Genomic DNA, 16336 nt, shown 5'->3' with positions numbered 1-16336 from the left:
TTTTTTTTCTGCTACTAAACTCCCCTCTTTCTTAGCCTATGTGTCCATTCACACATTGGCTTTTAGCAGCGTTTATTGGAAGGATAATTTAGAAGCAGCAGAAAAAACCCTCTGCCAATGCGTCCAGGAGCAGCAGAGTTTGGGCACACTTGTAAGTTACTTATTCTGGACAATGAAATGTACTAACACCCAAAACGCTCAAAGCGCCTGAACGTGTTACACACTTTTACAAGCGTTTTTTTCCCAAACCGCTCCTGGAAGGAGGAAGGCTTCAAGGAGAGTTTAGAAAACGTCATGAGGCCTAAAGCATATCTAAAGCACTGCCAATTTTTTTAAACGTTTTGGATAGAGTGGGGAAGGGTTTAAACAGCAGGGTTTTTTTCTGTATTTAATTAAGGAGTTTCCCCTTCATATTCTGCTTCATAGACAAAAAGAAGTGAGAGGAAATTTCTCCAAATGAGGGAAATCCTCAAAGACCTTTAGATTTAGACAATGGTTAAATAGGACAAAGAGATGGGGAATTTCCCCATGGGGGGCACAGAGAATAATAGAAGACATACTGTAACAGAGTTGCAAAAAAAAGTTAAAATTAACATGTGCTCAGTCCAGGAAATTGCTTCCCCACAAAAGGAAATAAAAATACCTGGGTAAGCAAAAAGTTAATCTGTTTAAAGCATAATCAGGGCTAAGGATTTTCGCCTCATCTTCCCATTCTCTTCATTGTGAGAGGATACTTATTCTCAATACAGGTACCCTTTAGACTAGACTCTCAACCCCTATGGTATTGGGTACAGTTTGCTAATGTCAGGATTGCATCTGTATGGAACAGTCAAGTACCCGTGCAGCGCACGTTGTCTGGCTCCTTAAGGTATCTCTGGCTTTTGGTATTGCATTATGTGTGTATATTGTGTTGCTAACCACACAATACGTTTCTTTAGATGTAAAACATTGCAGAAAAGGAAGCTGGAAGCAATGTATAAGAAAACAAGCCACAGTAGAAGGAAATCAGACTCCCGGGGATACAAGGATGTGTGCTTTAGGCTCAGGAAGGTCAGTAGATAGGGGACACCAAAGTAAAAAGTACACTTTACACATGTACAGTTGTGCTCATAAATTTACATACCCTGGCAGAATGTATGATTTCTTGGCCATTTTTCAGAGAATATGAATGATAACAAAAAAACTTTTCTTTCACTCATGGCTAGTGTTTGGCTGAAGCCATTTACTGTATTATCAACTGTGTTTACTCTTTTTAAATCATAATGACAACAGAAACTACCCAAATGACCCTGATCAAAAGTTTACACAACCCAGTTCTTAGTACTGTGTATTGCCCCCTTTAACATCAATGACAGCTTGAAGTCTTTTGTGGTATTTGTGGACGAGGCTCTTTATCTTCTCAGATGGTAAAGCTGCCCATTCCTCTTGGCAAAAAGCCTCCAGTTCCTGTAAATTCTTGGGCTGTCTTGCATGAACTGCACATTTGAGATCTCCCCAGAGTGGCTCAATGATATTGAGGTCAGAGATGGCCACTCCAGAACCTTCACTTTATTCTGCTGTAGCCAATGACAGGTCGACTTGGCCTTGTGTTTTGGATCATTGTCATGTTGGAATGTCCAAGTACGTCCCATGCGCAGCTTCCTGGCTGATGAATGCAAATGTTCCTCCAGTATTTTTTGACAACATACTGCATTCATCTTGCCATCAATTTTGACCAAATTTCCTGTGCTTTTGTAGCTCACACATCCTCAAAACATCAGTGATCCACCTCCCCGTTTCACAGTAGGAATGGTGTGCCTTTCATCACAGGCTTTGTTAACTCCTCTCCAAATGTAGTGTTTATGATTGTGGCCAAAAAGCTCAATTTTGGTCTCATCACTCCAAATGACTTTGTGCCAGAAGGTTTGAGGCTTGTTTCTGTGCTGTTTGGCGTATTGTAAGCAGGATACATTGTGGCATTTGCATAGTAATGGCTTTCTTCTGGCGACTTCGCCATGCAGCCCATCTTTCTTCAAGTGCCTCCTTATTGTGCATCTTGAAACAGCCACACCACATGTTTTTAGAGCAGGGGTTTCAAACTGGTGGCCCTCCAGCTGCTGCAAAACTACAACTCCCATGAGGCATTGCAAGGCGGACAGTTACAAGCATTACACCCTCGGGCAGATGCATCATGGGACTTGCAGTTCCGCAACAGCTGGAGGGCCACCAGTTTAAGACCCCTGTTTTAGAGAGTCCTGTATTTCACCTGAAGTTATTTGTGGGTTTTTCTTTGCATCCCAAACAATTTTCCTGGCAGTTGTGGCTAAAATTTTAGTTTGAGATCTCCCCAGAGTGGCTCAATGATATTGAGGTCAGAAGATTGAGATGGCCACTCCAGATCAGCAATCCACCTCCGTGTTTCACAGTAGGAATGTTGTACCTTTCATCATAGGCCTTGTTTACTCCTCTCCAAATGTAGCGCTTATGGTTGTGGCCAAAAAGCTCAATTTTGGTCTCATCACTCCAAATTACTTTGTGCCAGAAGGTTTGAGACTCGTCTCTGTGCTGTTTGGCGTATTGTAAGCGGGATACTTTGTGTCATTTGTGTAGTAATGGCTTTCTTCTGGCGACTCGACCATGCAGCCTATCTTTCTTCAAGTGCCTCATTGTGCAACATGAAACAGCCACACCACATGTTTTCAGAGTCCTGTATTTAACCTGAAGTTATTTGCGGCTTTTTCTTTGCATCCAGAACAATTTTCCTGGCAGTTGTGGCTGAATTTGTAGTTGGTCTACCTGACCGTGGTTAGGTTTCAACAGAACCCCTCATTTTCCACTTCTTGATTAGAGTTTGAACATTGCTGATTGGCATTCTAAATTCCTTGGATATCTTTTTATATCCCTTTCCTGTTTTATACAGTTCAACTACCTTTTCCCGCAGATCCTTTGACAATTCTTTTGCTTTCCCCATGACTCAGAATCCAGAAACGTCAGTACAGCACTGGATGAAAGATGCAAGGGTCTGTCAGGAGTCCAGAAACTCACTGCCCTTTTATATACATACACACACACACACACACTCACTAATTACAAGCAAATGGATCACAGGTGAGGATATTTACCTTTAATAGCTATTCAAACCTCTTTGTGTCAACTTGTGTGCATGTTATCAGGCCAAAATCACCAGGGTATGTAAACTTTTGATCATGGTCATTTGGGTAGTTTCTGTTGTCATTATGATTTAAAAAGAGTAAACACAGTTGATTGATAATAAATGGCTTCAGCCAAACTAACCATGAGTGAAAGAAATGTTTTTGTGTTCTCATTCATATTCTCAGACAAATGGCCAAGAAATCATAAATTCTGCCAGGGTATGTAAACTTATGAGCACAACTGTATATCTCACTCCCTACATCTATGTCCCCTGAATCTTCATGGCATTTTTCCTTAAGGCTGGGTTCACACTATTGCGGGCCATGCGGCCCGCATTTGCTCGGGCATGGCAGCCGATTCATTTGAATGGGCTGCGGTGTTCGCATTTACCGCAGAAAAACAGGTGTATGCGCCTTTTTCAAAAACACACCAGCATGAGAAGCTGAGATGCATGGGGGTGCCATTCAGTCTCGTAAGAGCAGGTGGTCGCTGGAACAGGTGCAATTTGTGCACCACAACGAGCCTGCAGACTGCAGGCAAGTGTGACTGAGCATAAAGGCTGATGGCTTTTAAATGTGTTTTAAACATCAGGATTTCTCCAGAGCACCCCCATCCTCTGGAACTCTCTACTCCAAGCTGTCTGACTCTCTCCACTTTTAGCCAATCCCTGAAAAATCATCTCTTTAGGAAAGCCTATCCTGCCTGCAGCCAACATCTAAATCTTGTTTCTCCAATTAGTTCATCGCTCAGTATTACCTATTGCTCCACTTGACCCTCCCTATTAGAATGTAAGCTCCCAGCAGCAGGGCACTCCTAACCCTTTTGTACTGAATTGTATTGTTGCTGTACTGTCTCCCTTTATATTGTAAAGTGATGCTGTTAGCAATATATACATCATGTATAATAATAATAATTACTATTAATATCCCCAGCATAAGAGTTTTTCACATACATCAGGAACTGTACATAAATACCAAGAAAAAAATAAGCATCTTGCACACAAAAAATAAATATCTGAGGTTTTCATCTATAGAACACAGTAGGCATTACAGCTAATAAGCTCATCACAAAGCAGAACATGGAAAAGACTTTGAAGGCTGGCCTCATCGTGCATTGAAGAGGATCTTGTGAAGTGTACTTGAAGCTGTCAAGCACAGTACAAGGTAGGATGTTCCACCCAGTTAAAGCTTTCAAGTTCCCAGGTAAACACTGGAGGTGTTTGAAATGAAGAATTCTTTAGTGAACTCAGCTATTTAGGTGGTACTTTTACTTCAAACTCAGCTAGTACAAGTGACTACAAAGAAAAAAAATATGACAGTCTGTACAATGAATACTCACAGGCTTGTCTTTAATGGTAGGGCTCGACACACAGAGATAGAGCTTACTATCCTCTTCAATGCAAGCATCAATCAAAGCCTGCACAGAACTTTCGTCTTGAAACAGTAGAAATGCATAGCCTGGATTAAAAGGGAAATATTAACTTTACCTCCAACAACAACTGTATTTTACATTATTGCCATTATACCATAGCAAACTGCATTGAAGACAGTATGGTGCACTCCAAACAGCTTCTCAAACCTTTTATAGGAGTGCTGCAGTGATTCACAATGAATTGGTGCTGTTCTTATTCCACAAATCATAGACATTGTCAGCACATCATATGCTCAAACATGAGCAATTTATTGGTCACATAACAAGCAGTGCAAAGTTTTGGAGCTCTAACCAATTACCTCCTCAAACAGTGATGCCACTGAAGCCCGCTGTCGGCTGACGTCACAAAGCCAGTGCAGGCTGTGGAAAGGTCACAATTTGGTTGGGATCCACCCAGGAGCCTCTACCGGCACCTGGCTCAGCCGCTCAGTGAGCCACTGAGAGCCTGAGCCAGCTGCTCCTGCCCCCTCCACAGCCCAGTGCTCCAGTGATCAGCGGTGTTTGATTGCTCAGTTCTCAGTGTTGAAACCAGCAGGGGACCAATGCTGCATCCAAAGTATGATTTAAAGAAAAAAAAAAATTACAAACTTCTCTTAAACTTCAGGTTTCTTGTGTTTAAATATTTCATCTGGGCGAAGCTGGTCTATATAAAAACTGCTTGCTTCACTAACAGATGTGCCTATGAGCTGTATTAACTGTATGTAGCATCAGCTACGTACTGTATTCAATGTTGTGTTTCAGCAGTGGTATGGGGACCTTCCATCCTGCTCACAGAACAAAATAGAGTCAGGCTGAGCATTGCTTAGCCATTCACAAGAAGCCTTGTATTTCATCAATGTATACAGGGCTTAGGTGGTGAGGTGAGCAGATGACATTGGATTATCCACTTCAGTCAATCAGAGGAAGGCTTGCATGCATTGATGAAATACAAAGCTTCCTGTGAATGGCTGAGCAGCGCTCAGCACGACCTGAGGTACCCATCCTGCTGCCAGCAAACAGCACTGCATACAGTATGTAGCTGAGGCTACATACTATTTATACAGCACTCCCAGCAGGCACGTGTGTTCGTGAAGCAAACAGTTTGCTTAGACCAGCTTGGTCCAAACTATTTAAAAAATCACAAGAAACCTGGAGTTGCGCTTTAAATCTGAACTCCAGGCATAAAGATGTTTATTCACATATAATTACACAATAGCCACAAAGACTCTAAATCCACTTTGTGTGCATCAAATGCCTTTGCAAACCCAGTCTATCCAATAAAGTAGCATTGATTGTGCAGAGCTGTGGGAGGGGCCCCAGCATATCCACCTACTACAGGCTGTCTGTACAAAACTACAGGAGGGGGAAGATACAAGACCAGTCACCTGGCACAAGAGAGAGCAACAATGACCAATGCTCACAAGTGATTACTGACAGATCTGAGATATGCACAAAGCACACCAAGATTCGAAAAATAATACACATGCCTCTCGTATTTAGACAAGGATTGCTCCTCCCAAAGTTCAGCTTTAAAGCAGTATTAGACCCAGAAGGAAACAATATATTGCATCTTACCAATTCTGTTAAGCTGCATTACTTTCCATTATTAGTCTTTCTATTTTCATCTGGTTATCCAGCCAGCAAGTCTGCTGTTTTTTCAAAAGCACAAGCTCTCCAGCAGAATGTATCAGTTTACATGGATGGGACAAACCCACCTAACACTGGCAGGAGTGATTAAAATAATCAGCTTTTGTTTATTCGTGCAAAACCTTTTATCCCAAAAGGAAAAAAAATGCTGTAAAAAAATTGCTGTAAATTGTAAAGTGTGAGCTGGAGTTTGGCAAATTGTCAATTAGTGTATCTATATCTGCTAATAAATGTAACACTACCCCCCCCCCCGCTCATTCATCCAGAGTCGTGTTCCGTGTTCCACTAATACTGGAGGTATGTTACTGGCCAGATCACCAGGTGAAAACAGAGGCGAAAAAAGCCAAAGGAAAGAAAATGAATGCAGCCACCAAATCTAATGATTGGTAAGCTGTAATAAAATACATTTTTGGTTTTGGGGTTAATAATGCTTTATAGTAAAGCAGTCAGAAAATTGTGCAGCCAAAGCTAAGTATATAAGCAACTAAAATTACATGCAAATCTTGACTTTTTTCAGAAAAGTTAGGCTTGGCTCTGCCTATAAAGTCTTACTATTGATCCTTTTATATGGTGGTTAGTATCACTGACCAAAAGGAAGCATTGTGGTATTGGACCAAGTTCCATATTTACAGGAAAATTTACAGGATTTGCATATAAATTCAGCTATTTATATTTTAGACCTACTGATCAACTTGGCATGTGGCTTTCACAGAAGGGAATTGCTACATCTGCATTTTGATCTGCACATGCTCAGCTAGAACTGGTTAGGTTTTTCTTACGTCTTATGCCATTACCTCTGGCAAGCTATATCCTTGCACACAAATATATTGCAAAACTCACAAAGCACCAATAAATCTTTGCAAATTAGCCTAACAACACTAACTGGTCACTTACCTTTGGGAGGAAAGTAAGATTTGCTTTCTGCTTTGTGTGGCCAATCAACAATCAAAGGGCCAAACCGACGAAAACTAGCAGTGATTTCATCTGAAACAAAACCATATAGATACAATAAACATTATCAAATACTACACGTTCTCAAAGCTAAATGAATGCATGTATGGAGTATTTACAAAGCAACAGCATGCCTTTAAATAAAGCAACGTGCAATGTGCAGTTAACTATAGCTCATTAGTCTATTTACATATTATATGCAACCCACTACATTTTGTTTTGTAGCAGACCACATTGTCTATCAAATTTAGGCAGCACCCTGGCTACTCGAATGCCACATTACAGGTCCTACCAATATGTGGGGCAATAATTACCAAATACATTCCCTACCCAAGGCCTCATGTACACTGCTTTAATTGTAAACGCTGTTTACAATAGGAGAAGATCAACAGTATACACTCTCCTAAGCTGTGCTTTTTCAAACCAGTTTAGCAGAGTTTAGCAGTGTTTGGAGTTTGGGCGTTTATTTCAATGGCCAGAATAAATAAAAAATCCTGGCCAATGAAATAAACACTTAAGTGCTAAATGCGCCTAGTGTTTAGACTCGTTTTTGCCACGTTTGGAGTTTTTCTCCTGAACTGGATTCTTTTGCGTTCAGAAAATAAGCATTTTACTGCCTCTAAACTCTGCTTCTCCTAAACTCTGGTAAAAGCCTGTGTGTACATGGACACACAGGCTTTTATTAAAAGGTGAGTTCAAGGACTTTGGCAAAAAACGCAAAAAGCTCCTAAACATGAGTTTAGCAGCAGCAGTGTGCATGGGGCCTAACAGTGCCAGTCTCGGGTGAAAACTTGAGGATTAATATTACCCTTGCTTCTCTACTTAGCGAGTCATGAGCATGTCACGTGTCCTGACATATTACACGTACACCTTTGTCCCAGGTGAAGTAGCTCAACCAATAGGGAAGGAGGAAGAAGGACGTCAGCTTGCACCTCCAAAAATTTTCCTGCAGTGTCAGATGCCATATTTTCTAACCTAAGGCAGAGGATGTGGATTTGTGTGACTTATGATGGTGTTTTCTGGAGGGAATTGGCAGTTCATTTAATAACTTTACCTGTTGCCTAAATTGTTCAAAATAATTCCCAGGAAATGAAGCTTCGACTGGTATAACCCCAGCTTGCAAGGAGCTAAAGCTGTTAAATTGCACCTGTGCACCTTAGACTTCGGACATAATACCATTTACACAAGTAATCTACAAAAGAGCTTTAACCACTTGAGTCCCGGGTGCCTTTTAAAGTGCATAGGGACAGTGGCTGTTTGTCCCAGTGCCATTTTAAATCTGCAACCAGGCTCAGCAGTTACTGCAGGTCCCAGCAATTTCTAGCATTAGAGTCAGTCGCAATCAGCCAGCAATAGATCACTATTAGAAGTGATTTGTTTCTGCACAGCTGAATGGAAAGTCTAATCCAGATCCCCATGAGAAAGAAAAAGAGCAAAGAAAAAAAAAGTTAAAAAGTGAAAAACAGAAATGTATATATTGTGTGCATAAACGCTCAAGTGAACACAATGTCATTAAATTTTTTATTGATTGCAGCCATGTGAAAAAGTCACCGTTGTGCCAATTTATGCCTGTGTTAACCCGACCTAACTGTTCTGCTAAAAATTTAGAAAACCGTTTTTTTTTTCCTGAGTGTGCCGCAATGTAGCATTAGGCTGGGTTCACACTATACTACACGACAGTAGTACGACTTTCATCCTACTTTGCTCTGCGACATCAGTCCTACATTGGTCCTACATTGATCCTACATTGGTCCTACATCCATCCGACTTTCATGAACAGGATACTACTTTGATCCGACTTTTCAGATAGTTTTAATTGATCAAAGGACAAGTATACTAACACACAATGGGAGGGGCTACAGCAGGGGGCAGGAAATAACACGTCGGATGTCTTAGTGTGAATCTTGAGGGGGAACTCCGCGATAAATTTTAAATAAAAAACCGGCATGGTTTCCCCCTCCAAGAGCATACCAGGCCCTTAGGTCTGGTATGGACCTCGAGGGGAACCCCCTACGCCGAAAAAACGGCGTGGAGGTCCCCCCCAATCCATACCAGAGCCTTATCCGAGCACGCAGCCCGGCCGGTCAGGAATGGGGACGAGCGAGCGCCCCCCCCCTCCTGAACTGTACCAGGCCGCATGCCCTCAACATGGGGGGTTGGTGCCTTGGGGGAGGGGGGGCGCGCTGCGGGCCCTCCCACCCCAAAGCACCTTGTCCCCATGTTGATGAGGACAAGGGCCTCTTCCCGACAACCCTGGCCTTTGGTTGTCGGGGTCTGCGGGCGGGGGGCTTATCGGAATCCGGGAGCCCTCTTTAAAAAGGGGGCCCCCAGATCCCGGCCCCCCACCCTATGTGAATGAGTATGGGGTACATGGTACCCCTACCCATTCACCTAGGCAAAAAGTGTCAATAAAAAAACACAGTACACAGGTTTTTAAAGTAATTTATTAGACAGCTCCGGGGTCTTCTTCCGACTTCGGGGTCTCTCCGGCGTCTCCTCCCGGTGTCCTGATCTTCTGCCAGCTCCTCCGCTATCTTCTACAGCTCTATTGCTAGCGGTGGCCCAGACTTCTGCCTTCTTCTTTTCTTCCAATGTTGACACGACGCTCTCTCCGGCTGGAATGCTCTCTGTGCGCTCTGCTATGGCTTATATAGGCGGTGACCCCGCCCTCTTATGCCGTCACAGTCCCTGGGCATGCTGGGACTGTGACGGCATAAGGGGGCGTGGTCATCGGGTGATGACCACGCCCCCTAAAACATCACAGTTCCCCCTCAAGATCATCTGAGCACAAGTCGCGTGCCGAAGTCGGATCATGCGAGACGGCGATCCGACTTCAATGATAGTCAAAAGGCTGAAGTAGGATCAAAGTCGGACCAAAGTAGTACAGGGAGCATTTCTAAAGTCGGAACGACTTGTGTCGGACCAGTTAGGACAGCTCCCATAGGGAAACATTAAATTTCACACGTCATGCGACATGAGCTCCCAATGTCGAAGCGTTTGTCGGACCAGTGTGAACCCAGCCTTAATCAGTTAATAGCCGAGGTTAAAAAAACAAAAAAACAAAAAAGACACAGATCTATAAAGTTCAACATACACGTGTCTGCACGCTTGTGAGATTTATGTGCTTGATCCAGAGGAAGGCAAAAACCACCCCTATATACACCCCTCCAGTCTGCTGTAGGTGAGAAATAAAAGCATCCTGACCCCAGAGTGGGGGATCAGATAAATCTCCATCAACCTATCAAAATTTAGGAATTCCCTACTATGCTGACTCATTTATTTATTGTGATCATATTCCCCCCCTCTTAGGCACCTCTTCTCTAGAATAAATAAATATAATATTTGTATTGGCTCCTTGTAACTGGGGTCCTCTAACCCTTTTATCAAATTCATTGCCCTGCCCTGTACTCCTTCTATTTCAGGACATTCTTTCTGGCGACAAATTGAACTGCATATTCAAGAAAAGGCTGAACCATAAGGCTGCATTCACACCTGAGAGTTTCAAAGTTGTGCGTTTTTACTGCAATTTTGTTCAGGTCACCAATGTAAAAGGCAGAAAAACGCCTGTAACCTGCCCTAAAGAAGCTCATGTTTTTTTGAGCTTAGGGCATTTTTCAGGCGTCTTGCTTCATGTGACAAAACACTCAGATGTGAACAGGTGCCACTGAAATGAAATGATTGGTATTTGCTTGTTGGGCGTTTTTCCGGGCGTTTTATGAGCTGAAAACGCTCAGGTGTGAATGTAGCCTAAAGCTTTATAAAGGGGTAGAGCATTATGAATTTCTCTACTGAATATATGCCTTTTTAAAACTAGTGAATATTCTTCTGGCTTTTAGCTGTGGATTAGTATTGGTGTTGCCAAGTCTGATCTAGGACCACATATTCTTTTCCAGATGGAAAGGGAAATGAAAAAATACACATGTTCACATTGAGCTTTACCATTCTAGTAAGTTACAATAAAGCCACGCTAATGTGATACAGTTTTAAATCAGCAGACTTTGTTGATTATACTTTGCAGTAAATTCATGAGATTGAGCAAATTACTTAAACATTATGCTGGGAAAAATTACAAGATTTTTTATTTTCAAATTGTTTATTTTTAAAGCTCAAGGATATAAAAAATAAATGTATCCAAATTTTCTACCAAATTCAAGCACTATCTGTCCTGCAAAAAAAAAACCCTGCCAGAGGGAAAAACACTCTGGGTCTCATTAGGGAGAAAAAGGCCCAGGGACTCAAGCAGTTAAAAACACATCACCCCTGACCTTTATAGCTGCTTTTAATGTGAAGTTATTAAACCCCTATAAGGATGAGCTCCGGCGTGTTCGCACAGCCCATGTGCAGGGCCCGCCAGGAAGTCAGCACTGTGCTGCGTTAATCACAGGCAGTGAGGCAGTGAGACATTGTCCCGATGTGCGGCTGCAGAGATCGGGAAATGTCTCATCGCCTGTGATTAGCTCAGCGCCGACTTCCTGGCGGGCTCTACACGTGGGCTGTGTGAACATGCCGGAGCTCATCCTTAAACCCCTATCAGACTTCTATTATCTTATCGATCAGTTTACATTTCTGCCCGCAGAATCTGGCAGCCACAAATCCAAAAAATGCTCAAAATAGAGCACTTCTGGGTTCACAGCAAAGTAGGAGGATTGGTAAACCAAGGTTCACCAATCCTCCCTCTGCTCTGCCATCCTGAAACCTGGTCTCATTGGCTTTAAACTTTGAGGGTGACTGTGTCTCAGGGTAAAAACAGTTACCGAATTAACCTTGTGATCACGTGTGGACGAGCACAGCTCAAAGCTGGAGGATAACAGGTGTTCCTACAAGTATTCAGAAAGTGTGAGCAGGCGTCAGGCACTAATTCAAAAGCGTAGACATATGTGGCATAAGATGTCGCTCAAAAATGACCCAGTGCTTCAGATGGGGATATGACGTATAGCCTCAGCATTTTTCTTTCAATGTACAATGTGGAATTAAGAAACTGAAGATTTTAAGAGCAAAAACGGTGGTGCAGATCACTTACAGTTGTGCGATTATTGATCAGGCACCTGCAAGCTCTCCGATGTTTCACATGAATTGAATGGGTAGTAGCACCTGGTATCTTGCTATTAATATAGTAACAATAGCCACAGCAGCCTATATGACCTCTATGGGGCCAGGGGGTGGCAGAAGACCCTATTAAAAGGCTTGTTGAGGCAATTTTGACAAAGAAAGTGTGTGTAAAATATAAAAATAACAGATCCAGTACAGTATGATTAAGGATTGCAGAGGTTGCTCTTGACACCGACCCTGTACCCCTTGTGACATTCCCAGGCAAGAATACTTAACATCAGAGGTAAGGAAGAAGTCTTCAGAATCATTTGCCAGATAATGCAGAGGCGATATGTCTCCTCCGCACTGCCTCTTTCAGCCCTGAAAAAGCTGCACCACAAACATGTGCATTGCACAAACTCTTAACATTGCTAGTGTGCTCAGTGATCGAAATTAAGCCAAGTTTTACTGCGGTGGCAAAATTGCTAGCAACAATCGCTTTTTTTTCACAGTTTGCTGCGTTTTATTACAACAATCCTTCTTAACGCATTGCTATTGAATGTTGCTTTAATCACTGAAGGAGACTGATTTGTAGCAGAGCAAAACTCAATGTTGATGTACTATCTCCAGCAAGGGAGGCTAGCTGCATCACCCGCATTAGCGATATGCAGCAGCGATTAACCTCTGCTACCAAATTGCCCACCTGATATCAGCCTATAAAGTGTAAGAGTGACATAAAGATTGATTGCGATTGTCTGATTACAATTCTCTGGCCAAACAACAAAAATGGAGAACTATTTCAAACAAGCTCTTCAGTTTCATGGTTCTTTGCCAGCGCTTTTCTCCCTCCTGAGATATGGGAATTCTATTAACGAAGGCAAATTAGATTTTGAAATCTCTAGATATGTTAATGAAGCCTTTTCTTGTCATGTCGTCTAACCTGCTAATCAGGTAGAACAAATACAGTCTCTACCATTGTATACACACAAAAGACATTTTCTAGCATTTGCTTTTCCAAGGAGAAAGCTGTGATGTTAGTGCTGCTTTACCATGGGGGACAATAAAGTGAGGACGTATTGTGTTTAATCAACTTAACAACCATTCATGTGTAATTGGTTATGTATTTTTCCACGGCCACAAAATTATAGAACAGATTCTATAAACTATAAGTATTTCTAAAGCAAGCCATCCTATCTCTATGCATAAGAAATACTATATTAAGGACATAACCACGCATAGAGGCATTCTGACAGGTCTCATGTGCAAACTTCTTAACGTAAACCTGGGATTTGTCCATTCATGGCTGTACAGGTTTGCTGTAAAAAAAAAAAAAAGTGTACGGAATCCCTTGCAATTAACTTTTCTTATTTGCTCCCTTTTGGTCTACTAAATATATAATTGAAAGAGTTCTGTTATGTGTTTAATAAGTGTAAAATAAAAATGCTGACTATGTCAGAAACACAGAGCTGTCATCTGCAACTCCCGGTGTTATCTCGAGAAGTCCAATTTGTTTTCTAGTTCCTATCCCAGACTACAGAATAATTAGCCTCTATGTCCTAGAGTTTAGCAGAGCGGGAGGGTTGGAATAGTTTAGCAAAAAAACAACTGGGCAAGTCAAACACCACTCAGTCCACAAAAAATGTCCACAACAGGGCTTAGGAGTTTGGTGTATTTTACATAGTTACACAGCAGGGCTTAGGAGTTTGGTGTATTTTACATAGTTACACAGCAGGGCTTAGGAGTTTGGTGTATTTTACATAGTTACACAGCAGGGCTTAGGAGTTTGGTGTATTTTACATAGTTACACAGTTAATCAGGTTGAAAAAAATGTCCCTAGTTCAACAAATCCATTTCTGGCAGATCAACAGGTAATTTTTTTTGTACTGTCACTACAATTATATACTTATGCCTCGTTTCCACTGAGCGGATCGGTTCGGTACGGTACGCTATTTTGGGTGTTTCCATTATGAAAGCGGCCCATACAACCGAACCGTACCGCTCCATTCAGGGTCCTGCTTCAGATGTGGGGCCATAGAAAATGGAACGGTTCGGTTAGGGCGGAGCTACAATACATTCCACTGATTGGCTGACAGAAAACCCTCTGCTGTGCTATGCTGAGGCATTTTTTCTAAACCCCGTATGGCCCCTTGTGGTCCCACTTGCAGTGGAAATGCTCACCAGAATAGACTGGACCATTCTAGGCCATTCAAACTGTACCGATCCGAACCGATCCGCTCAGTGGAAACAAGGCATTAGTACTTCCAACTAAGGAGGACCAGCGGCCGGAACTAGGAAGCCGCGAGTCAACCGGAAGTGCCCGCCCCTTCTGCCGGACGTGACATCACCCGGCTTCCATGCGGTCCTAGAGCCTGGCGTAGTCTCTGCACTACTGTGTGCTGCTGTCGGTCCGGAACCGCTAACTGGGCCTGCACTTCCATCTACCGCACTCGGTAGTGAAAACCGGAGCACCCCGACCTCCATCTGCTCTCAGGGATGCGGGGTGGCGATCTTCACCAGGTACGTTTTACCTAAACAAACATAAAAAACACTGCGCTACCATAGAGAAACCCCCCAAGCTAAGCAGCAGTTCAACCGTGAAATATTCACAATAAACAGAAAAATACCAAAAAAACTGCGCTATATACATAAATGTGAAAAAAAATTAAATGCAATAAATAACACATAAATGACATTAATATCAAATCAGTGTTTTGAATTGATAATAAAATAAAATTCAATTGCTAAGATGCACTAAATATATAGATGCAAAAAAAATTTAAAAATGCAATGTGCACACACATATGTGATAATGATATCAAATCAGTGTTTTTAAACTATTGGCAAAATTCATAAGTATACTAAAAAGCAAAAAGAGTCCCTTGATACTTCTCCATAAGATCCCAGTGAAATATGGAAAGCAAGTACACCCTGCAACCAGACGACGTCAGTGACAGATGAAACGTACGTCGGGAGGGTGACGCTCTGACGTCATCGCCACTCACCACGAACGGGCGCTCGCTTGCCGGCCGGCGTTTGCTCTCTTAAAGCGGAGCTCCACACAAAAATGGAACTTCCGCTTTTCGGAACCCTCCCCCCCTCCAGTGTCACATTTGGCCCCTTATAGGGGGGGGGGTGCAGATACCTGTCTAAGACAGGTATTTGCACCCACTTCCGGCACAGACTCCCATGGGAGTTTATGCCACTTCCCGTCCCCACCGCGCTGTCTGCTGGGAACACACAGCTCCCATGAGAGAGCGGGGACCACTTGGGACTCGCGCATGCGCAGTAGGGAACCGGGAAGTGAAGCTGCAACGCTTCACTTCCTGATTCCCTCACCTAGGATGGCGGCGGCAGCTGCCAAGAACCGAGCAGGTTCTTGGCGTCCCCTGCCGACATCGCTGGACCCTGGAACAGGTAAGTGGCCATGTATTAAAAGTCAGCAGCTGCAGTATTTGTAGCTGCTGGCTTTTAATATTTTTTTTTTTTGGCGGTGTGGGTGTACCCCCGCTTTAATCCACCGCTATTCTGTAAGTGTTTTATTGCATTTTGAATAAACTTTTTTACCGGATTTACACTATGGTTGCCCTTCTTCCATTCCTTTGTTCTTAACTGGGGTTGCTGACTGATCGGAGCCACGCTATATGGAGAGAGGTCATAGACAGCACACCGGGGTCTAGTCCATATGCCCACTATATACAGGAATACCTGGGGGATTATCTCCATTGCCTTGCAGCCCTATCGGGAAGTTGTCCTAGTTGTGCCTATCTGCGCTTCCCATCTGGTAAGCGCATTTGACTGTTAGTGGAGGTTCACTTTGCAGGGTGTACTTGCTTTCCATATTTCACTGGGATCTTATGGAGAAGTATCAAGGGACTCTTTTTGCTTTTTAGTATACTTATGAATTTTGCCAATAGTTTAAAAACACTGGTTTGATATCATTATCACATATGTGTGTGCACATTGCATTTTTCAATTTTTTTTGCATCTATATATTTAGTGCATCTTAGCAATTGAATTTTATTATCAATTCAAAACACTGATTTGATATTAATGTCATTTATGTGTTATTTATTGCATTTAATATTTTTTTCACATTTATGTATATAGCGCAGTTTTTTTTTGGTATTTTTACGTTTTACCTGGCCTGTCCAAAGAGCCTCTGCCCCCT

The 16336-nt window shown here is 42.6% G+C and overlaps 1 protein-coding gene across 3 annotated transcripts in view; it reads right to left on the bottom strand.

Moving 5' to 3' along the window:
* CPEB4 (cytoplasmic polyadenylation element binding protein 4) overlaps nucleotides 1–16336 on the bottom strand; it is a 153659-nt gene that overhangs the window by 15147 nt on the left and 122176 nt on the right. For all 3 annotated transcript variants that reach the window (XM_073620603.1, XM_073620602.1, XM_073620604.1), the window contains 2 exons: nucleotides 7084–7173; nucleotides 4471–4589 (listed from right to left, as the gene is read on the bottom strand). In XM_073620603.1, the coding sequence (XP_073476704.1) occupies nucleotides 4471–4589; nucleotides 7084–7173 (209 nt within the window). The remainder of the gene's footprint in view (nucleotides 1–4470; nucleotides 4590–7083; nucleotides 7174–16336) is intronic.

The sequence above is a fragment of the Aquarana catesbeiana genome, linkage group LG03 (genome assembly GCF_042186555.1).
Source record: "Aquarana catesbeiana isolate 2022-GZ linkage group LG03, ASM4218655v1, whole genome shotgun sequence".
Classification (NCBI taxonomy): Eukaryota; Metazoa; Chordata; class Amphibia; order Anura; family Ranidae; genus Aquarana; species Aquarana catesbeiana.
Note: the sequence above shows the minus strand (reverse complement) of the source record. Positions and strands in the feature narration are given on the sequence as shown.